General features: G+C 27.5%; 4 protein-coding genes across 4 annotated transcripts; 1 reads left to right on the top strand and 3 right to left on the bottom strand.

The window, feature by feature from the left end:
- Positions 1-1,474: 1,474 nt before the first annotated feature.
- Positions 1,475-9,042, bottom strand: LOC119684083 (heat shock 70 kDa protein cognate 2). Its single transcript, XM_038098032.1, has 3 exons — positions 8,631-9,042; positions 1,894-3,375; positions 1,475-1,828 (listed from the first exon to the last, which is right to left on the bottom strand). The coding sequence occupies exons 1-3, from the start codon at positions 8,799-8,801 to the stop codon at positions 1,571-1,573; spliced, it is 1,911 nt and encodes a 636-aa protein (XP_037953960.1). The 5' UTR covers positions 8,802-9,042; the 3' UTR covers positions 1,475-1,570.
- A 2,351-nt stretch (positions 9,043-11,393) lies between these two features.
- Positions 11,394-12,963, bottom strand: LOC119680230 (small lysine-rich protein 1-like). The gene is made up of 2 exons (XM_038092943.1): positions 12,781-12,963; positions 11,394-11,462 (listed from the first exon to the last, which is right to left on the bottom strand). The coding sequence occupies exons 1-2, from the start codon at positions 12,961-12,963 to the stop codon at positions 11,394-11,396; spliced, it is 252 nt and encodes an 83-aa protein (XP_037948871.1).
- A 2,232-nt stretch (positions 12,964-15,195) lies between these two features.
- On the top strand, positions 15,196-17,402 carry LOC119676552 (serine protease snake-like). Its single transcript, XM_038087792.1, has 5 exons — positions 15,196-15,228; positions 15,374-15,895; positions 15,968-16,104; positions 16,632-16,741; positions 16,817-17,402. The coding sequence occupies exons 2-5, from the start codon at positions 15,595-15,597 to the stop codon at positions 17,400-17,402; spliced, it is 1,134 nt and encodes a 377-aa protein (XP_037943720.1). The 5' UTR covers positions 15,196-15,228; positions 15,374-15,594.
- Positions 17,403-17,919: 517 nt separating this feature from the next.
- Positions 17,920-20,604, bottom strand: LOC119681097 (serine protease snake-like). The gene is made up of 8 exons (XM_038094172.1): positions 20,317-20,604; positions 19,843-20,247; positions 19,591-19,763; positions 18,930-19,051; positions 18,706-18,858; positions 18,565-18,647; positions 18,282-18,439; positions 17,920-18,196 (listed from the first exon to the last, which is right to left on the bottom strand). Exons 1-8 carry the CDS (start codon positions 20,426-20,428, stop codon positions 18,029-18,031), a joined length of 1,374 nt encoding a protein of 457 aa, XP_037950100.1. The 5' UTR covers positions 20,429-20,604; the 3' UTR covers positions 17,920-18,028.
- Positions 20,605-23,542: the final 2,938 nt, after the last annotated feature.

Genomic DNA, 23,542 nt, shown 5'->3' with positions numbered 1-23,542 from the left:
ACTAATGCACTTAGTAATATGTGATTAGTATTATGTTCTTACCAATATATTGATATAAAATGGTACTAAACTATTTAACACCCTTCACATAAGGAGACAGTGGATCATCAGACTGTGATAAAAAAGTAAACATGCCATCAGAATACTAACACATATCATGCTAATGGATTTATAAAGATAATTGAGTTAAAATATTTATACAAAAAATTAGTACCTACTAAGGTCTTAGCCTAATAATAATGAAAGATCTACTTGTACCATATTTATTCCAAAAATAGAGCATCTTATTTGGTGCAATTACTAAAAAACTGAATTATAAAGTGGAAGTATCCCATTGTGACTCAGCGATATACAATATTAATAATTATTAATAAAAAAGAGATTCTTTCTCTATCGACTTTAAAATACCGTTTTTTTTGTAGCTCCGTCTTTATCAATATTTGAGGTTCTTATCACTTTGCAATATGGGCTTCTATTTAAAATTTCTTGTCTAAAAATAAATATGTTTGCTTAGTGCTTGAGAAATGTATTAATCGTATCAGATTTAAATTTAATTATATTGATTAATAGATGTGCTAGCATATATATTTTTTTATTAATCAGTAGAACAATAAAAATAATATTGATAAGAAAATAAAGTTAGGTTTTTGGCCCCTCTTAATCTCTTGATGAAATATCAGGTATTTTGTTTACTTCACATAGTATCAGCAGATTTAGAAAAAATGGCTTGCCGGAGAGTTCCCCTAGAGGTTTCTAGCTAATACAGTAAACAACCACTTAAGTATGTAATTAAAATTAAATAATAAATATAATCTCCTGGACATACATATATGTAGATAATTAGGGTAGTTATTGTTTATAGATATTTTATTTTAAATAAAATATTTTTACTTATATAGTTAATATTAAATGAAATGAGTTTTTTCTGTTTAGTTCCAAAGACCATTAATGATAGATTATTAGTAATATTTGAGAGAATTTTATGGTTGATCTAAGAAAATCGCTTAATTAAAAACTTATTTAACTACAAAAATTTATAAATTTATTTGTTAATAGATACTTTGTTATTGCTATACTATTTAAATTAAATAATTTTTGCTTTTTCAAAATATGAATATTATTATTGTTATATTAAAAAAAATGTTATTACTATCTATAAGAACTTATCATGTTCATATGATATATTAGAATTAGACGATGGTATGTATGTTATAGGAATGTATTACTCATAAGTCATGTATCATTGCCCATAGGTATCTAATAACTGTTTCAGCTCAATAAATATTTAAAAATACCGAAACTTAATATTCATTAAAAAATAATTATAATTTGTAAGTCTTCAATGCTGACTGTTTGGAAAACTAATCTTATCAAATATAGCAATCATTTTACTGTATACAATAAAGCTGCTAATTAGAAGCAAGCGAAATCAATTTAAAGTTATAAAATATTATACAAAAGTTGCATCATGTGTTTAAAAAAAATAGATTTATTTATTAAAAAAAGATAAAACTAAAAGTTCAAAAGTTCAAAAGGTCAAAAACTTAAAACATTTTACAATTTCAACTTTTTAATCAACTTCTTCTACTGTAGGTCCACCACGTCCACCTTGACTTGGTTTTGCGCCTGCATCACCATTACCACCAGAGCCATGCATTTTAGCCATAACAGGACCACAAACACGTTGACAGTCCTTTAAGTGATCATCGAATTCTTCTTTCTCTGCTAAAGTATTCGCATCTAACCAAGACATTTCGGAAGAGCATTTATCGCGGACTGTGGACTTATCAGAATCGGTAAGTTTACCCTCGGGTACATCTTCAATAGCCTGTAAAATTTTAAAATTCTTAATTATTAAAAGGCTTCTCTTTTGTTAAGTCGCACTCCTCATACCTGTTTACAACTGAATATATAACCTTCAAGAGTGTTCCTAGATTGTATGCGTAGTTTTTGTTTTTCATCCTCATCTTTATACTTTTCAGCATCGGATAACATACGATCGATTTCAGCCTTTGACAGACGTCCTTTGTCATTTGTGATTGTAATTTTCTCTGACTTGCCAGTACTATTATCCTTAGCCGATACGTTTAATATACCATCAGCATTCAAATCAAAGGTTACCTCAATTTTAGGCACACCACGTGGTGCTGGTGGTATACCGGTTAAATTGAAGGTACCAAGTAAATTGTTATCCTTAGTCATAGCGCGTTCACCTTCATAAACTTGTATAGTCACAGCATTCTGATTGTCACTGTAAGTGGTAAAGGTTTGTTGTTGTTTGCATGGTATACGGGCATTGCGTTCAATTAGTTTGGTCATGACACCTCCAGCGGTTTCAATACCCAATGACAACGGTGTTACATCAACCAACAAAACATCTTGAATTTGTGAACTGCCAACACCGGTCAAAATAGCCGCTTGTACAGCAGCACCATAAGCAACAGCTTCATCTGGATTTATGGACAAATTCAATTGTTTGCCACAGAAGAAATCTTGCAGCATTTTTTGTATTTTTGGTATACGTGTAGAACCACCGACCAACACAACATCATGTATAGCTGCCTTATCCATTTTCGCATCGGTCAAGGCACGCTCAACTGGCTGCAATGTGGAACGAAACAAATCCATATTCAACTCTTCAAAGCGTGCACGTGATATTTTCGAATAAAAATCGATACCCTCGTGTAGAGCATCTATTTCAATCGATGCTTCAGTGCTAGAGGAGAGTGTACGCTTAGCACGTTCACAAGCCGTACGCAAACGACGTAAAGCACGTACATTTCCTGAAACATCACGTTTATGTTTGCGTTTGAATTCTTCCACAAAATGATTGACTAAACGATTATCGAAATCTTCACCACCCAAATGTGTGTCACCAGCAGTTGATTTCACTTCAAAGAGTGAACCTTCATCGATGGACAGTATGGAAACATCAAAAGTGCCACCACCTAAATCAAAGATAAGTACATTTTTTTCACCTTTGAGATTCTTATCCAAGCCATAGGCTAATGCGGCTGCTGTTGGTTCATTGATTATACGCAATACGTTTAGTCCAGCAATTGAACCGGCATCTTTGGTAGCTTGACGTTGACTATCATTAAAATAAGCTGGCACTGTGATAACTGCATCTGTTACTTTGGTACCCAAGTAGACTTCGGCAACTTCACGCATCTTTGTCAATACCATGGAACTAATTTCTTCGGGTGCAAAACGTTTACGTTCTCCTTTAAATTCTACTTCGATTTTTGGCTTGCCACAATCATTTACAACTTGGAATGGCCAATGCTTCATATCTTCTTGTATTTTTTGATCATCAAATTTACGACCTATTAGACGTTTAGCATCAAAAACTGTATTTCTGGCATTCATTGCTACCTGAAAATATAAGACAAGAGCAATAGGTCTTTAGTCAATAATTGGTAGAAGCAGAACGGCATATGTGATTTTTATTCGTGATATTGTAAGATATAAATTATAGAAATACTTAATTTAATTATGATATGATATTCCCATTTAATTATATAGAAAAAATATTAGAAGTGGTTTCAAAAACTACCTCGAAAATATCCAGTCCTCAATACAAGTCTCTCAAACTTAGAACTAAATGTATGTTAACTTAAAAGATAATCTATATAGAACTTAATTATAATCTATATATATATAAATATTAAGACAATTTTACCTAATGGAGTTTAGCCAATACTTCAGGACCTCTGAGAAGACCTACCACTAATTTCTAGGATTGTATAAGCCAAATTAACATTATAGAACGAATTCAAAAATGCAAATGTGGCTAGATAGAGCATACTGAAAGAATACTAAGTAGCAATATTGCACGATAGGCCTTAAAGTGGATCCCACAAGTCTCTTGGTACCCCTATACGCTGAGCATGACTTGCAAAAAACAGTAGAATGAAAGTTGAGAGATGTGAATTATTTGTGAAATTATATCCGTTACTTATTCCTATAACAGAGTTCTATTTTAGCTGATAGAAAAGGGTTAATGCTCCGCCTAGGGGGACATAATTTGTGTATGTATATGTATATATTAAATTATAAATTGTGTGTTTTTGTTAAAGAATAGTTAGTAATATAGAAAAAATTCTTGTACAACAAATATTTAAAGATAATAAAGTATTAACGTATGATATATATCAATATATATATAAATCTATATATAGACTTTGTATTAATATATCTATCTTAAATAAATAAAGTTTTGTTAAAGAAAAGTCTCGAACATTTGAATATCTATTTACTCATTTAATTAGAGAATTATTAGAGAAATTATTAGTAGGATTATTATTAGTATTACTATTATTATAGTATTATTATTAATCCTTGGATTACTAGACTAAAAAGCCCTATGTCACTCATTTGAATAAATAATTTTTAAGAAATTGAGATTTATATGATTGAAATTTTTGGGCAGACTTTTCTGGCATATTCTATCTAGGTAAAAATTTAAACTTAAACACACTCTTTCTTTACGACTTTTTTCGTTTTTCAAGCCAAGAAGACCCGACACAGCTGCTATCCTTTAATATTAGGGACTTGTGTAAGTGAATAGACTTATTATGTATAGGTTACACTTGAGTGGGGCAGTCGTGCCTTTCAACGTTGTTAGTACGTAGAGCATAATATACGTTTTTTTTGCTTCTTAGATCAAGAAGACCTAATATAGCTGCCGTCATTTAAAATTAGGTATTAGCGAACTTTATGGACTTATCAATTTGAAGAAGGGAGTCATGTTTTTAACGTGGTTTATACGCTGATTTCTGCGATCTTTGCGGTCGTCCTTCTGGTCTGCATATAAAGAACGTTAATTCGTGGGCAATTATTCGAGATCAACTCAAACTTTACTTAACCTTGTCTATGTTAATGTATCACCTCATCAATTTATGTTACTTATTTAGAAAAATTTCTATATGTTCTGTTTTATGAACAGTATTATAAGTAAAGTATTATTATTGGATTTTACTCATCAAATATAGTCTCGCAAAATTTTTAAAAATTAAAAAATTAATTTTCCACAGAAAATTAATAGATTTTCAACAATGAAAAACATATTTTTGCATTTGTTGAAAGCAGAAAAATATTATAAAAATAAACATAATGTCGAATTATTTATAAACATAGAAAAACGATTGCTATATATAAAAAGTTGATCTGATAGAAACAATAAAATTGAAGTAAAGATCACAGAAGCATTCAAGAGATTTAGTACCAGAATGTTCTGAAGAAAAATTATTCACACTCTGAAGATCTGCAATTTTGGGTTGTTGTTGTTTTTATTAGAAATATGTCTGCGATGACACACCTACATAATTACAAAAATAGTTTAAATATTCGATGACTATGAGAACAAATTTATTTTAAGCACTTTTAGTAATTTTAACTTGGTTAAAATGAGTTACTTAAATGGTTACAGCGCAAAATTATGGCTTACAGCATCAGTTAACACGATCAGGCTGACAAATATGGCGGCGTATCGGTGTCTGCCATTTTTGAACACATGTTCGAAGTAACTGGTGCGCTTGTAAAATGGATGAGGTCAAGACAAACTTCTGATGGGAGAGGAAAATTATAATTTTCGCAAAACTAATAAATTACAAAATTAAAAAGTTGTCAAATTATCTTGTAACCAATTTGAAATGCAATCCATTAATTGTTATTTTATTTAATTTAATTTAATTTATTTTTTTTAACATAATTGATTTTAATTAATTTAAATTAAATTTATTTATTTTAATTATTTTTGTTTGAAAGTGAAACAATTTATTTTTAATTTGTGAATGATGTGAAATATTTTTTCTAATTGCAATGATGTGGTTTTATTAAGAGTGCCAAAAGTATTTTTAGTTCACAATTTTAATATATTTTATTATATTTTAAAATTTTGATAATTTTTAATTTATATAAGTAGCAGAGGTAGTGTTGTTAACAGTCTTAACTGATTTGGCATCTTAGCTTGCTTTATCATTTCAACGCGATGTATATGTTTAAATTGATAAAATGTCGTCTTTGCCTAAAGGGGGAGGCAACTTCTAATCACATACTTTGTGAATATTCGGTTTTAAATACCTCTCTGATATCAGAAAATTCTCAATGGGAGACATTCTGGTTTCAGTTCGAAGAGTTCGTAGTATTCTGCTCTAAAGTCAAATTGAATCCCTATAATTTTTTATACTTTCAATTTTATTAAGGAAAAAATATTTATTTATTCATTATGTTGAAGCGAAGACATAAACAACCATTACCAGAGAAAGATATATATATATATATATATATATATATATATATAAGATAGATAGTTATAATGGTATTCAAAATTTCAAAATAAACTAAATTGTGAAATAAATAAATTAAATATATTTTAGAAAAATATATTTTTTAAAATTTGTATAATAATATTATTAAGTGAATTATTTTACTCTCTTAATTTAAAATCAATGAACTTATTAGACTCTATCGGTAGTAATGTTTAAATCTCTACAATTTCATATAAATGTCCAACAGATCATTATTCCTTAATTAACATTCAGGACAGATTTTAAGCAGAGTATTCTTATATATAGTGTTGGACTAATGGGTATGTAAATGGTATATTAATTAAAAAAGGGAATGCCAATAGTACATTCAAAAAGAAAATGATTATATATATCCTTTACTCAAAAAACTCACTCATAAAGTAGGAATATTTAAAATGATGTCCAGATCTCACTCATTACTTTACCTAATACAAATAGAACTTCTTTCTGAATAGACGATAAGATAAACTCTCTTACGCTCTTACTGACTGAAAACTCTAAAAAATAGTTCCACTTATTCCTTGTTGAAAATAATTATAAAAATAACTATTTTATTTTAATTTTTTTATTTTATTTCTGTATTATATATTTAAGTTTAAAAACAAAACAAAAAATAATTGAATTTGCTTTTTTCTTTATTTAGTGTTATTTAATTTTACTTTTGTATTTGCATTATTTATTAATATTTATATTATATATATTTATATTTATTATATTTTTTGTTTTATTTTATTTACTTTATTTTATTTTATAATATTTTAATTTATACTATTTCACTTTATTTAAATTACAGTAAACTACATTATTTTATTATTTTTTTACCTTAATTTATTTAGAATTTTTTTTTTATTTTAATTTACTTTGTCTTACTTTATCTTATATTATTTTATATGATTTTATTTTATTTTATTTTGTTTTATTTTTTATTATTTTATTTTAGTACATTTTATTTTTATTTTATTGTGTTTTATTTTGTTTTATTTTATATTTTACTAACTTATGTTCTTCTTCATTTTATACTATACGTATATAAATGATTAGTTTAATTTAATTTTACTTTATTTTATTTTACTTAATTTTATTGTACTTTATTTTATTTAACTTTATTTTATTTTTTTGTTTTTTATATTATTTTACTTTATTTTAAATTATAGTTTTTGTTTTATTTTACTTTACTTTATTTAGCTTTTTTTTTATTTTAATTTTTATTGTCTTATTTTATCTTACATTATCTTATATAATTTTATTTTATTTTAATTTATTTTATATTATATTATTTTAGTTTATTTTTAATATTTTATTGTATTTTATTTTATTTCGTTTTGTTATATGTTAAACGAACTTTAAAATGTTAAACTAACATTTTATTACATATATATATTATATATGTATTATATATATATAACATTTTATTACACTTTAAATTTATTTTACTTCATTTCATTTTACTTAATTTTATTGTTATTATTTATTTATTTATTTATTGTATTTTAATGTAATTTATTTTTTTATATTATTTTGTTTTAATTTATTTTACTTTATTTTGAATCTGTATTTAAACAAAAGAACAAATAAAGAAATTTATATGCATTCCGAATTGAATATAAAAAAATATATACTAGACATAAAGATATTACCATAATATTAAATGGTATCATTCAACCTTCACCTTTTTCTTTTTTGTTTGAAATGGTCTATATACTGAATAAATATATCAAAAAATTTCAAGTCTTTAAAAAAACATTAAAATAGAATAATAGCTTCATATTAATTTTCAAAATTTATTAATAAACAAAAAATAAAAAATTAGATCTGAAACAAAATTTTGTTTAAGAAATGTGGTCTGATAGTTCTGAAACTTCTATAGCAACAGCTATTATATAGTAGACTAAATATACAGTAGAGTTACTGAACCGCAATATCTATTCAGATTAAAATTTATTTATTTTTAAATTTTATTTATTTTATTTTATTTATTTTTAACTAATTTAATAAATTATTAATTAAAAAAGTTCCTATCAGTTTCTTTTTAATTACATGGAAATGCTTTTAACAAACCCATTAAAATCTATCACGGAGTATCACGGTATATCGAAAGTGAAATGTGTTATAATCTTATGAGGTCTTAGGAGGAGGAGGTCTAGGAGGTCAGTTATTAAAATATTCTTCTTTTATGTAAGAAAGAACCAGTTTAAGTCATTAAAAATAAATTTCATGATATATAGAACAATACTTAAATTCGGAGAAAAGTGTAGGAAAATCTGGTCATATATGGTATATAATACATATACACCATTTTATACATTCATTCATATTTACCTGATTTTTGGCAGCATCACCAATTAATCGTTCAGTATCATTAAATGCAACATAACTGGGAGTTGTGCGGTTACCCTGATCATTGGCAATAATTTCGACTTTATTATTCTGCCAGACGCCTACGCAAGAATAGGTTGTGCCAAGATCGATACCAATTGCAGCTTTCACCATTTTGATATATTAATTAAAGATATTTTATTTGATATAATAATTTTTATAAAACAAATCCAAAAATAGCTAGTGATATCACTACTTTCGACACTGAATGCACAATTTTTTTTTCTTCTAATATATATGTACGTATATAAGTATATTATATATGTTTTTAATTATGTACTTCTTGCACCCGAATCAGAACCGGCAAATATTTCTGTTCCCAACGAAACGCAATGCTAGACTGTGTGATTTTTGAGTGTTCCTCTCGAATTTATCTGTGATTCCATAAACAAAATTCTGCTTCGGATTGTTTCGTTTGAGTTTGTTTACCTTTTTTAATGCCTACGATTGATATTTTTAGTGAACTCGGTACACTCATGGACCAATTCCACTCGTGGACCTTTCAATGTGAACGTTATTTTTCATATCTTCTCAGAGCAATTCATTCCATGCAATTATGTTTATTTTACGATTTTTTTTCGCGATTGTCAAAATTAAAAATGTTTTTCCAAAAAGCTGCAAAATTTGTTGTTTTTAAATAAACAAAAAGTTTCTAGAACATATCTTTTTTTCGTAAATAAATTTATTTGTTTTAAGTGTTTTCGTTTGTCTTCTATTTTCACATTTCTTATATTCTATTTGTGACTTATTATGTTTAATTTTAGATCTTGTGATGTGTTTGACCAAGTTAAGTGGGTGTATTAATAGGGCTCTTTACATTTATGACAATTTGATTCGAATTTAAATATCTAAAATTAAAACACATTAATATTTTGATCCAAATAATTTGATTTATCAATAAACTCTACTCATAGTAAAGAGAGTAATTTTGATGTCATATGAGATGGAATATGTTTCCTGTATTAACTCCGACCTAATTAATAACAGTTTCCAAGCCGAAGTCTTTGTAATTAAAAAAGCTGGCTGACTAATTTCACAATAGAATCTACAAAGGAATATGCTGTGATCTTCTAAAAAGTTAGATTTGCAGTACCTCTACTACTCTGCACCAGCTGAACTGCCCAACAAGCAGTTTAAGACAATTAAAATCAAAGAGTAAACTGGGCTGATTTCACTAGTATCGGTTTCAAAATAAAAGATGGAAAAACAAAGAAATAAAATTTTATTGGTTCCTCTATTGAGAGTGCATTAAGTACCACGGCTATTCATTTTGAAAAGTGTCCCGAAATATATTGAAAACGGTTGACATAAATCCTCTGCCTAACCCTCCCCGTGGGTGTCGACTGGTAATAGAGAGTTCTGATTGCAGACTGTTCTAGCTAAGAATTGGAGTTTGCTCTGATTCATCGGCGTGAGGTCTCTGGGGACAACAGAGATGCACTAGGCTATACCGACGGATTCTTCAGGTCCTTAAGGGCTTCCCTTGTCGGATTGGCTACTGCGGAGCAAAAATTCTGTCCAACGGCCTTTACGGCCAAGTGGTTATAGGGACAGGTGTCAAATTCTTAGGATATCATAATGGACCTCATGGTCTAAGTGAGTCTTCGGACGGCCCCAGTAACCTAACCTAACCTATATTGAAAACATTTTTCGAAGATTAGCCGAAGATTATCCAAGTGACCATACAACAATCTTTAAAAGTCAAATATTATCCAAGATAGAGCCATATTTATCATAATTTTTGATGAATCTTATGGATTCCCTAATATCCGGAGGAAAAGAATGATATTAAATTCCTAAATAACTCTGCAAAAAACAATTAAAATATTGGTATCTAAGTTGAGGAACACCAATACTAACCTCGAATATAAAGTACTTAGAAATATATTAACAGCATTTTTCTAAAACTAACCGAATGTATAATTGTGCGAAATATCCAAGTAAACATAACCATAAAATAATTGTTCAAAAATCAGATATTATTAAAGATATAGCTTATATAGATATAAGATTAAAGATATAAGATATAGTATTAAAACTCTTTCACCTGTTTCGGAATATAAAGGAGATATCAAAAGCACTTTTTTTGAGATTATCCAAAAATATTTTAGTGTAATAAGTCTAAATTCATCATAAATTAGTTTTTTATTACCAGAGATCCTCAAGGATAGGGTTAGAATAAAAGTAACATGACTTGAAGTGGATTTTGGGAATTTTGTAAAAACGGGGGGCCATCAAAAGTACTCTTATGAGGATTGAATGCTGATCTCTGATAAAAAGATTAGCAAAATATATATTTGTGCGAAAATTCCAAATTAACAAGACCATACAACAATCTATTAAAAATCAAGATTCCGCCTATGTAGCACTGAAATAGAAATATCAAAAATCGTGGTGAATTTGATTTGTCTCACCGAGACGTACTGAAATCTTGGGCATCACTTGTAACGTATGTTGCAGTAGCTGCAGATATAAAGACGAAAAATAGACAAATATGTTTTTATTTATTTGTATTAACAATGACATTTTATTCCATATGTACGTAAGATTATTTGAAATATTGGCTTATAATAATATTGATTAATATTTGTAACAATATTGATATTATTAGTAAATAATAATAAGTAATTTTTATACATATATGTTTATACTAAAAAGATGAATATATAGTTTAATATATAGTTAGAGTTATATACTATATATGATTCAACGTTTTCCTTTTTTCTTTTTCTTTTGTCCATCGGGCCAAGCAAAACCTCGCGCTTTCAAAACATCCTAGAAGAAAAATTAATAATATTTACTATAAAGTATTTAAGATTATGAAAATATTTACAAAGAAATGCTTAATATCATTATCTGAAGTCGTTAAATTATACATAGATCGAAAATATCACAATGCAAGAGAATTAGTCTACTAAAAATCACTTCGCTCACTCAAGCAGTTAGTTCTCAACTTAGGTAGGGAATACCTACACAAAACAATTGTTACAAAAGAATAAAAAATTAAAAAAGTGCTATATAATATTACCGAAAAATATAATATTATTACCGAAAAAAAATAAATATACTTTTGCAATGTGAAAAAAAGGCATAAAATACATATATTAAAATAATATAGTTTTAACCTACTTATATATAGATTTTAAAAAACATATACAGATATATCTTATGATATATTTTAGAATAAAATATATTTAATATTAAAAAGAAATTTGAGTACCAAAAATTATATTTATAAAAACAAGCACCCAACTGGAGATTTAACATGATTTAACAGACGTAAGAAACTAGATGCTACGGTATTTCCAATATAGTATCCCTCTCAATTCTTACCATGGTACTGGCAGAATTTCCATATTAAGACCACGGTCGACTATATGCAATTACCTTAACTTAGGAAACCCTGAAATGCATCTGACCAAAACTGAAAACGATTTTTTTTGAATACATTCCGAAATTCATTCTGGTTACGTTTCGTGTTATGTTCTGTACTAATTTCAAGCCGAATATATACTAAATGGAAATTATCCAGAAACTAAGAGTTATATCCTACTATTCCTATAATCATATTCTTAAGTATAATTAAAATATGTTTATTGTAATAATACTGCAACAGTCATATTAATAAATTGGATTAGTAAAGTACCTCTGGTAACCAATTTGAAATGAAGTAACACAAAAAATTACATTAAAAATCGTTTCTGAAACTCATTAGATTTTTCTATAAACATCATTAAATACTCCTTTAAAGTTATGATCAGTGTAAGTTAATTTACAATTGTAAAAAAACGCAGAAACTGATTTTGGGACCATCTAACTTCTATTGCCCCACTTTTGATTATATTTCTTTAAAAGTCAAAGGGTTTAACACAAAATATAACACCTATGGTGATATAGGATTTGAAATAATTTAAATTACATGTGAACTACTATCTTTACGACTTTAATTAGCAACACAATCCTTAGAGATAATAAAAAAAATAAAACTGTACATTTACATCTTTTAGATTTCTTATTTGAATTATAATAATGAAGTCTATAAATATTTAATAAAACAATAGCTTATAATGAAGAAAAGATATATAACACAAACCTGCACATTATGACAAACGTAGTAAGCATTTTCCATTGCTGCATCATTGAGTATGTCACAACCTACAGATTTGGATCCACCGCCAGTTTTTTTCTTACCGCCTTCTTTCTTTTCTGTAGTTTCTTCATTATTGCTGGCTGTAGAATCTTTACTATTCCGTTTCTTCTTTGCTTTGGCACCCATTATTTTCAGAATCTATTATTTACTATATAAATTATTCATTTTTATAAAAAGGTAATGTTTTGTTTTAAAATAAACTTGTTAGTATTGATTAAAAATAAAACAAAGTACTGTTGCTTTAGTAACTTCTTGTTTGTTAGTTCTCTCGATACTTCAAAGGAGAAGTTATTGAGAGAGGTTACACTGAAAAATAATAGAGGAAAACATTGTTTAAAAATAAATAATATATTAAGTGACTTTATTTTTTAAAAAATTATGAATAATAATATCATTATAGTAGTACTAATATAATATTATTATTAACAGAAAATTGTTCTGCGGTGAAAGAAAAAACATCTCTATAGAAGAGCATAGAGATAGAAGTATCTCTATCTATTCCGTGTTCTACCTTTTAGATACTAGTATCTATTTTTAATGTAGTATATGCAACATTTTTTTTCGATCATCTTTCTAATCCCAGGAATAGAGGTTCATTTAGCTTAATTGGTAACTATAGGAATATGATTATTATGAATATTATTATTATGAAAAAAGAAATTTAATAAAAGTTATATATCATTTTATATAATATATATTATGTATTACTTGTATTACTTAAAAGCATAAAAAAAACCATAGCATAATAGTATTTGCTGTTCCAACGCTTTGTGTATATTATCATAAACATTATTTTTACGCTCATTGCTTTAGCCGTGAGATACAACAGTGTTTCATAGAGGATGGGTGTCTTTTGAGACTCAAACCCTGTTAAAGTATTTCAAACTGATTTATAATAATTATAATGGATTTTTTTTCAATTGAATATGTTTACATGAACTTTAAATTAGTTTTAAAAACCTTTCTTGAACAAGTCTTTTTATATGTCACGGCATTTATGGCCCATTTATGGATCTTCCTTAAACAAGTCTTTCTATACGTCACTAATGAGGTAGCGGCATTTATCGCTCCAAGAGTAGAAACATAATTATATTTTATAATAAAAGGAGGTTCCATAGGATGATGTCTTCTTAGTTACTTTTCTGTGGTATGTGTATCAGGCAGGTCTACAGTAAGCAGTATGTATGTTGACCCTTTTTTTCGAGTCAGCGCAACTGGACACTTTTACTCTTTGATAGCTGGGGGTACTACAGGGTCCCACCCATCTCATTGACTAATTTGTATTTGTACTTTTTTGATCATTTGAGAAGTAGTTTTTTATGTTCTTTTACTTTTTTTGTGTGGGGAATTTATTCCTGTCTACATTTTTTTTTCATTGTTACTGATTTTACGTATAGAAAAATTATCCTTAGCTTCTTCTTCCTGTTTGTACTACCACCCTGTCTATACTACAACATTTATCAAAACATTTTAATATATTTTTATTTAGATTTTAATTAGAATATGTCACTAATTGCATCACATTTATTGAGTTAATTGCGAAAGTGTAAACGTATGCTTGGAAATTTACAAACCATTTCGCACATTAACGAAAATTTATATGCTTGATAATTATTAATAATCTAGGAAACACATCTATAACAAATATAAATCTTTATATTATTAGATTATTGTATTAAGACAATAAAATTACTAATCTGCAATATGTGCAAACCTTAATTACGGTCCTATGACCTTTTTTAATTATGTGCATATAGGGTAGATATTCTTTTGTATTATATATTAAAAGCACTTGCTATAATAATAGGGTTCACTAACTGAAGGTAAAATTTTTTGTCCCTAATTCTTAGAAATGCATTTACTTGGCGTCTAAGTTGCGAACAGAAATGTGTATATGTCAGTTGAAAAGTGAGAATCTTTGCAAGAAACTTGCCGAAGTCTGACCATTTTACACGGTATGTTTATAAGTTTCAGGAATTTTGTAACCTAGCAAAATAGTATAAAAGCATTGAATGCTAATAATAAAATACAGTCGTTTAAAAATATTTAAGCAGTTTATATTTTAATATTTGGTTCTTCGAGTATACTTCCATATATATTTTATATACGTACAAAACTTCATATATGTTATTATAGGGTATAACTAGTGATCGACATGACGGATTAAAAAAATGTTCAAAAATATTATTTTGTTAATAATAGGCTTACATTAATCTTACTTATTTCTTTTGTAATTTTTCTTTATTAAGTTTTTGTAAACACATGTTATCAAAAATTTTATATTTTGTTTAATTAAAATCATAAATAAATTATATTTTGTATGAGTGATGTTCATTTTTAAACTAAAGTTACTACTAATTTTGTTATATTTTTTAAGACAAGCTGTACAGGGTAAATATCAATTTAATATTATTACCTAAAAGACTCAAATATAATTAAAAAAAATATTATATATAGTAATATAAAAAACAAAATAATTATTATATTATTATAACATATAATAAATATATAATAAAACTTATTCATATATTTCTAGCATTAAATGTATCTCCAATATATCAGTATCACACCACACGCTACACCTTGGCAAATGGATGGTCACACAATACTAATCAATTTGCTGGGAAGATAACAGCTTCAAATTTATCACGCGTAAAAAAGACTATTAAATCAACCAATCATTTACCAAATAGTCTTAATGTCGAGAGTGAAAATGTACCAGCTACGTCTTCAGTACAACCGAATAATCCGGTACCAATGTTGCAACCTAACCCATTCGCAAATAAGTTTGGTAAAAAAATTAAATTTGTGGATGAGAACCACATTGGACCCGGTAATGAAAATGCACCATTACGTCGTGAAGAAGGTAGCTTTTGTAGACGCCAGTTTGATGGCCGTGGTGGTTATTGTATTTTAGCTTATCAATGCTTACATGTAATTCGGGAATATAGAATGCATAATATTAAAATCGATGTCTGTACGTATAGAAAAAGTATACCTGTCATTTGTTGTCCATTATCGGATAAGCATGTTGATCACGAAAGAATCAGCGCAAAAAGTAAGTGTAATAATTTATTTATTAATTTTATACAAAATGTTTTAAACTAATAATTATAATTATTTATTTAAGAATGTCAAGAGTATCATGAAGTTATAAGAAATGTTAAAATAGGTCAACTACGTAATTTTTCTGGTAGAACTTGTGTACCCAGTGTACCTATGATAGTTGGTGGACATTTAACAAGCACAGTGGAATATCCACATATGGTAAGTACAAAATTTAGTAACGAATATAAACTTTATATAACTTTGAAAACAAAAAAAGTATTGTTTTCGTATTGACTCCGATATCACTAGAAGTGGAATTTTATTTTCTTAAAACAGATTTTATAATTACGGTCTTAATGTGATTCTAATAACATGAATTTCTTCACTTTAAAAAGGCTAAACTTAAAAAATAATAAAAAAATTGAGCCCGTGTTTGGTTTTGATCTTTGAGAATTAGCTCTTCGACTAGACTAACCCCTGTACTGCTATAGCGGTTCAAAACCTGTTCAGTACTTTTTAACTAAATTCACTTTATATTAATCTCTTATTACTTTTTATTTCCATAAAGTCTATATTTACCTAACATTTCTTACAAGTACCTGTTATATATCTCGATCTACAATAACGAAAATGGATAGTGTCCATTTAACGCAAAAAAAAAAACAACCCAATATATAATCCTATAATATATATTCAAAAATATAATCATATAATATAGTTTTAAAAGAAATCAATTTATGCTATAGGCTGCCTTGGGATGGACACAAAACAGTGACGATACTAAATGGGGCTGTGGCGGTACATTAATTAGTGAATTTTTTGTTTTAACTGCTGCGCATTGTATTTCCTCCAGTAGGTAAGTCATAACACTTACAGCTCTACTTTATTATTATATATATAAATTTATTATAAATATTGCTCATTTTTGCAGTAAACCTCCTGATATGGTACGTTTGGGTGCTGTGAATTTAAATATTACGTCCATTTATCAGCAGGATATAAAAATACTTCTAATAATATTACATCCAAAATATCAGTCATCAAGTTATTATCATGATATTGCTTTATTAAAATTGACCAAAAGAGTTAAGTTCTCTAAAGTAGTTCGACCAGCATGTTTATGGCAATTACCAGATATTGAAATATTAAGCACCTCAGCTACTGGTTGGGGGCGTACAGAATTTATGGGTCCAAAATCTCAAGATTTACAAAGAGTTGAGCTTAATATAATTGATCAGAAAGTTTGTAAAGATATATATCAAACCGAAAGACGTTTACCACGTGGTATAGTTGATGAGCAATTATGCGCTGGATATTTAAAAGGGGGCAAAGATACTTGCCAAGGCGATTCAGGAGGACCTTTACATATAGAAATACCAGAATTTAATTGTGTTAAATTTGTGATCGGTATAACATCATTTGGAAAATTTTGTGCTGCTCCTAAAGCTCCTGGTGTTTATACAAAAATATATTCCTATTTGGATTGGATCGAAAAGATCGTTTTTAAAAATATATAATATATATAAATTTTTTATTTCCGTGTTACTATATGTGTATATATATGTAGTATTTGTTAAGTTGGACAAGTATAATATAATATAAAATTAAGCATAAAATATCTGGTTCTTTTAATTAAAATTATAATTAATAAAATAAAATTAATTAAAAATGTGATTTTCTTGAAAAACTATTGCTGTAATCCGTTGTGAGACCCAGGATTCGCCTTGTCTAGCATGTTGTAAGTGATGAGATAAAGATGGTATTTGATAAGAAAAAATTAATTATGAGAGAACTGAAAATGTGAATAGGATGATTGAGCTAAGTTTTAGAAACCTTATGAAAATTTAAATAGATGGGCAAGGCAATGATCTTGAAAACGGCTGTGAATATATCTCGGAGCTATATGTCAAACTTGATAAACAAAAGCAGATACCAATTTGTGTAAAGGGTTTCTCATTAAAAAGTAAATAATTGTTCTATACAAATGATTTTCCAAATTTTATTTTAACTCTGAAATATTCGATATATATTTTTAATTGGTATACATATATATTTTTTTGAATCATTGAACTATTTAGTTAAGACAAAGTTTATCTTCTTTTTTTAAAATTTGATTGTTTTAACGAATAAATAAGTTCTAAAATTATTTCCACACAATATCCTCGATCCAGTCAATATAAGTTGAAATTCTAGTATATACACCTGGTGTACCAGCTGCACAGCCTGAACCAAAAGATGTTAAACCAACTATATATGGCACGATGTTGTTATAATTTGGCAATTTCATCAGTAATGGACCACCCGAATCACCCTGTAATTAGAAAAATATTATAATAAGATTAAATAGTATAAAATGAAAATGAAAAAAGAAAATACATTTAATGAACAATGCTTACCTGACAGGTATCCATAATACCTTGAGGGTCCCCAGCACATATTTGACCGGTCGTTACACCACGTGGTAACTTTTCTTCTTTTTTATAATAATTATTACAATTATCGTTTGTTAAAACACTTAAGAACACTTTAAGTAAAGTATTTGAAGATGGGCCAGCTAAATATATTGTATTATAAAATATTTAAAAATTATTATATATATATATAAAAGCATATATGAACAAGATAAAAATTATAAAATTACTTAAAACGTATTAATAAATAATATATAATTAAAATTACCAAATTTAGTTTGCCCATAACCCATGGCGATAAGAGTTTGTTGAGGTAAAGTTGGTGTAGACCAAAGACATGCTGGTACCTCTCTTCAATAACAAATTAAAAAACAATAGATATTATCAATACTTTAAATTTATATGCTACCTTGAACTTCGTTCCAGTTTAAATATAGCTATATCATTGTAAGACATATTATTATCATAATCTGGATGTTGAGTAATTTCTTTAATTTTCACCATTTCAGCATGACGTTCATCTAAGTTTATACCTCCCAATCTAATAATATTAGGTGGTTCTCTAAAATTAATTCAAATAATCAAAATAAAAGAAAAAACATATTTATATATATAGTATATTATTGAACTTACCCGCCTAAGGTTGCACAATGAGCAGCAGTTAGAACAAATTTAGGAGCAATCAACACGCAGCCGCAGTTATAATTATAAGATTTGCGATGAGTAGGATCAAAACTTTTCCAACCAACTGCACACTGAAGAAACAAAAGAAGGTAATAGAAAATTTGAAAAGTTAAAGAAATATAGATTTATTGGCTATATGTATATATAAAATATGTGAAGGCTTGTAAAATGCTGCAAATGGTTTGTAAGAATCAACAAATAATTTATTTTTTGGTTTTAAAAAATTTCAGGTTGTCCTTGATTCCTACATTATTAACAATGGTTGTCACCTAGGATGTAATAGTATACCTATTTATACCTATACACCTAGTTTTTATTGAACGATATATGTCAGATTTGATAGAAAAATGAAGCGGTGTCAAGATATATTTAACGTTATGCTATATCACTACAGCGCTAACAGCAAACTATTAGACAGTGATATAAATTTAAATGATAAAAAATTTCTATTAACAATTCAGTATATTGTGATTAAGAGTAGACGACAAGGGTCGTTGAAAACTGAATACAATATTATAAAATTCTCTCTAAAACGAGCAAAGAATTGCGTTCGATGATTTTTTAATAATTAAAATAATTCAATAGCTTTTCTTGGAATTTCTGAACTTACCATATAAGGAAATTCACTAATATATGTAGCTACTCCACCTACAGCTTGAGTTCGTGCAAAATCCATTTTTTTCATTTGATCATCCTCTGAAATTGGGCCCTCATTATTAAGTTCTCTTCTAAATCGGTGCTTACGATTACGATGTCCTCTTTCTTCATACATTTTAAAACATTCTACAAATATATATATGTATACATACATAAATATTAAAAGAGTACTAGCTATACCAAAAAAGTTGAAGGAACTTTTTACCTTGTTCACTTATACGCGTATAAGGATTATTCTCTTGATTCCTTCTTGTTATCCCATTATTTTGATCTTGATAATTTTGTTTTGGTGGATAGTGAATTATTGGTGGTTGTTGAGGTATCGGTATTTGTGGTGGCGGTTGTTGTGGCCAAAAAGGTGGTGGATTATAATCAGGGCAGCAAACAAAATGCTCAAATGTTGTACTATAACAAGTTACTGGTGGTATACGATGTTGCTCCCATGACCATACAGCTGTTCCACAGTCTATAAATCGTAAACAGCGTCCTCTCAATGGATTGTTGAAACTGTAACAGTTGCCGTAAGCATCAACTGATACTGTTGGTTGTATTGAACCTAATTGAAATTGATTGTCTTCGTGATGACGATTGCGATGGTGATGACGTTTTGCTAAATAATATTATAAGAATATATTAATGAGAAAGGAGATGCATAATTAATTATTAATTAATTTTTTACCATTTACTGTTGATTGTAGAATTATAAGTATTAAAATTATTGCACCTAAAAATTTGCAAAATTTCGTTCCAATCATACTTAAACGGTAGTCACACATCTTGCTCTGAAGCATAATTTACGAATGATCTTTAGGTTGTGCGTTGATCTCACTAGAATCTATTGCTGCTGTCTATCTTCAATTTTCGTATTCCAAGAAAATCACTTTTATAAAATATTTGTGAGTGATTATAAACAGAATTTTGTTAGTACACTTTCTTGCTCATTTTTGGTTTTTTTCAACAAAATTTAATTTATATTGTTACTGGAATGATCATTAATAATTGATCATAATGCTACAGTAGCGGATTTGCTGTTAAATTTTTTTTCATGAAATATTGTAATATTTTGAAATATGTTTTCATAGATTTATTTTAATAATTGGTTCTTATTTCAGGGTACATTATTATTGTATGGTCGAACAGGTTCAACATCCTCATAAATAATGAAACTTTAACCGAAGTAATAAGTGGTATTTAGTTAAAAAAGATAACTGACTTTGGTTTGGCTGCTCTTCGACATGATTTTTTACCTTATATAAATCCTTATTACCCTCATATCCTTATGACCCCTATATAAATCATATCATATATGGAATTTAGCAGCGTAAAATATATATTTTTAAAAGAAAGTTTCTTCTTGTGCACAATCCTTGCTAGAACACAAATATTGCAAATGCTGCATCTCATCTGAAAAAAGTGTAGTGTAGTTAAAACTGAGTTTGTTTTATAAATATTTATATTTTATTTAATACTTTCGTTTGTATTCTGGAACGGCAAGGGCTAACCATTCTCATAAATATTGAAACTCCAAAGAGAGTGATGAGTGTTACTTGACCATAGATAAGTGACATGACAACGTAGACTCGGTTGCTCGGTGTTTCCAGCCTATCTGAGAAAATGTACACATCACCTTTTACAGAAAATTTATTTTTATTGCTTTAATTCAGCAAATTCGTTAAGCAAAAGCGGAAGGTAATCTATTTACTTCAAATTAAAGTATGCTGACTTTAATGAAGGTCTGCTAATATGGATATGACGCAAATACACTGACACAGTGCTAGTACACATATTTGATGTATACCATTATTATATATAGTTTCATTTCCTTAAATATGTATATATCTTTGATATTTCTTTATTAATTTGGAGTTGATTATTGACTACTTTGAACTGTGGTTGCCTTTGTATATTACTGAATATTACTGAGTTGGTTAGTACTATACACCTCGACTCAATTGGTCTTTTGTGCTATGCATATGCATATACTTTGGATTCCTAATAATAAAATCAAAATATTTTGTTATAGGGAATATTTTACTGCTCGTTATTGTACTAACCGGTAAAATAGAATCTGTGGTAATTGTATCAAATGGCACCGATGCGAAAAACTGATTCTTCCAACCACATTAAACTTTGATCTCCGGTACTTGAGCTGTGATAAAATTATGCTCCTTTTTATTTTACTATTTATTATTCAGATTCGAATTTAATCAATAATAAACTTATATTTATATAGAAAAAATCCTTTACAACAAAATTATAAATAAAACTTTTTTAAATAAATTTATTCAAACGAAAACAGATGGTGGAAAACAAACGTTATTACGAATGAGTTCAAAAGAAAAATAAAAGCACATACTCATATTCACCACAAATATAACATATTAAGGTGAAATTTTTATTTATTTAATAGAGCAGTAAACAATTATTTTGTATATAATCTTATTATAATAATTATTTACAATTAAATTAAATGACAATAAATATATTTTATAACTGTTACTTCTTATTAGCACTTTAATTTTTGCTTGGCAAGCTAAGTAAATCAAAAAACTTTTTCTACAAATCAATGAAAAACACATGAATATTCGCTGCAACAGCGAATATACAACATATAAGCGCAGAATGAAACGCCTTCATCTATATGAAGAAAAAGTATAATAAAAGATATATCAGTGTGAGCACCTTAAAAAAGATATAAATTTAATTGAAAGCAAACAATATATTATTTTCCTATTTATATACATATATATATTCTATATATATAAAAGTTACAAATTGTATTTTTGTTTTAATAAAAAATGAAACACAACCGATTCGTTTAATTCTTCTTTATTGAATTGTTGTGATGTGAATAATAACTTATGTCTAAGCCTTAAGATCTAAGCATCACTTCCAGTCTCGCTTCTAAACATTACCATAAAAGGCAATATTTCACAAAAGATACGTTAATGCTGGGCTTGCAATTTGCAGGCGTCATTTCCAGCCTTTGTTCTGCTGAGCTTATGTTTACAATAAAATAGAAGCGTTGCATCCAATTGAGATTATATTTACGTTAAATAAGAAGTGTGGAATTGTATGCACTACATTATATATTTAAGGTATATTAGTTAGAGGTAAGACTATGTCAGTTTTATATATAAATAATTGTCGATTGCCAAAAAAAAAACTACATATGTATGTTTATATTTTTAGGGTAAAGCCTGGTGCTGATATAAATTCAAATAAAAAAGATATTTCATAAATGTCACATGTTCCTTGACGTTGTAGAAAATATTATTTTATTAAATGATGGATTAACCACTATTTAATTTAAAATAAAAATATTTAGCTAACAATTTGACAAATGAAAACATTTTTGATGAAAATTTGCCAAAAATTTATTCACCATAGTTACATAAGCACTTGCAATAACAATTAAATATTAGTAAATCCTTCGAGGAAACTACAGTACACTTGAATTATTTTAAGGAATAATGAAGGAAAAATAGAATAAGGAGTAATGTTTATGTGATTCAATACAAAATATTGAAAAAATATAAACAGCAAATTAGTTACCATAGACTTACCGAGTCATAACTTAAGTCACAATACTGACTCAATACTGAAGTTAGCAAGGTTGTTGAGATTAGCCAGTACTAAGATATGTGTTACCTTAAAACGGCACTTAAATCTTCGTAATATATTATAAGCTTATTGGTTCGATTTATTATAACAAATATATGTAACTTTGTTTTATTCATAATTTACATTATATACAAATATTATTTCATTTTTCTTAAGCTTGAATTCAAGTTTCCGTTTTAAATATGATTAATATTACTAATAATTTCCTAACAACAATATTGAATAATCGAATTATTGAATAAAATAAATAACTGTTTACTTATAAAATAGAACATCTGATG

The sequence above is a fragment of the Teleopsis dalmanni genome, chromosome 2 (assembly GCF_002237135.1).
Source record: "Teleopsis dalmanni isolate 2A chromosome 2, ASM223713v2, whole genome shotgun sequence".
In the NCBI taxonomy this organism is placed as follows: Eukaryota; Metazoa; Arthropoda; class Insecta; order Diptera; family Diopsidae; genus Teleopsis; species Teleopsis dalmanni.
The sequence above is the reverse complement of the archived record's forward strand: the minus strand, read 5'-3'. Positions and strand labels throughout refer to the sequence as shown.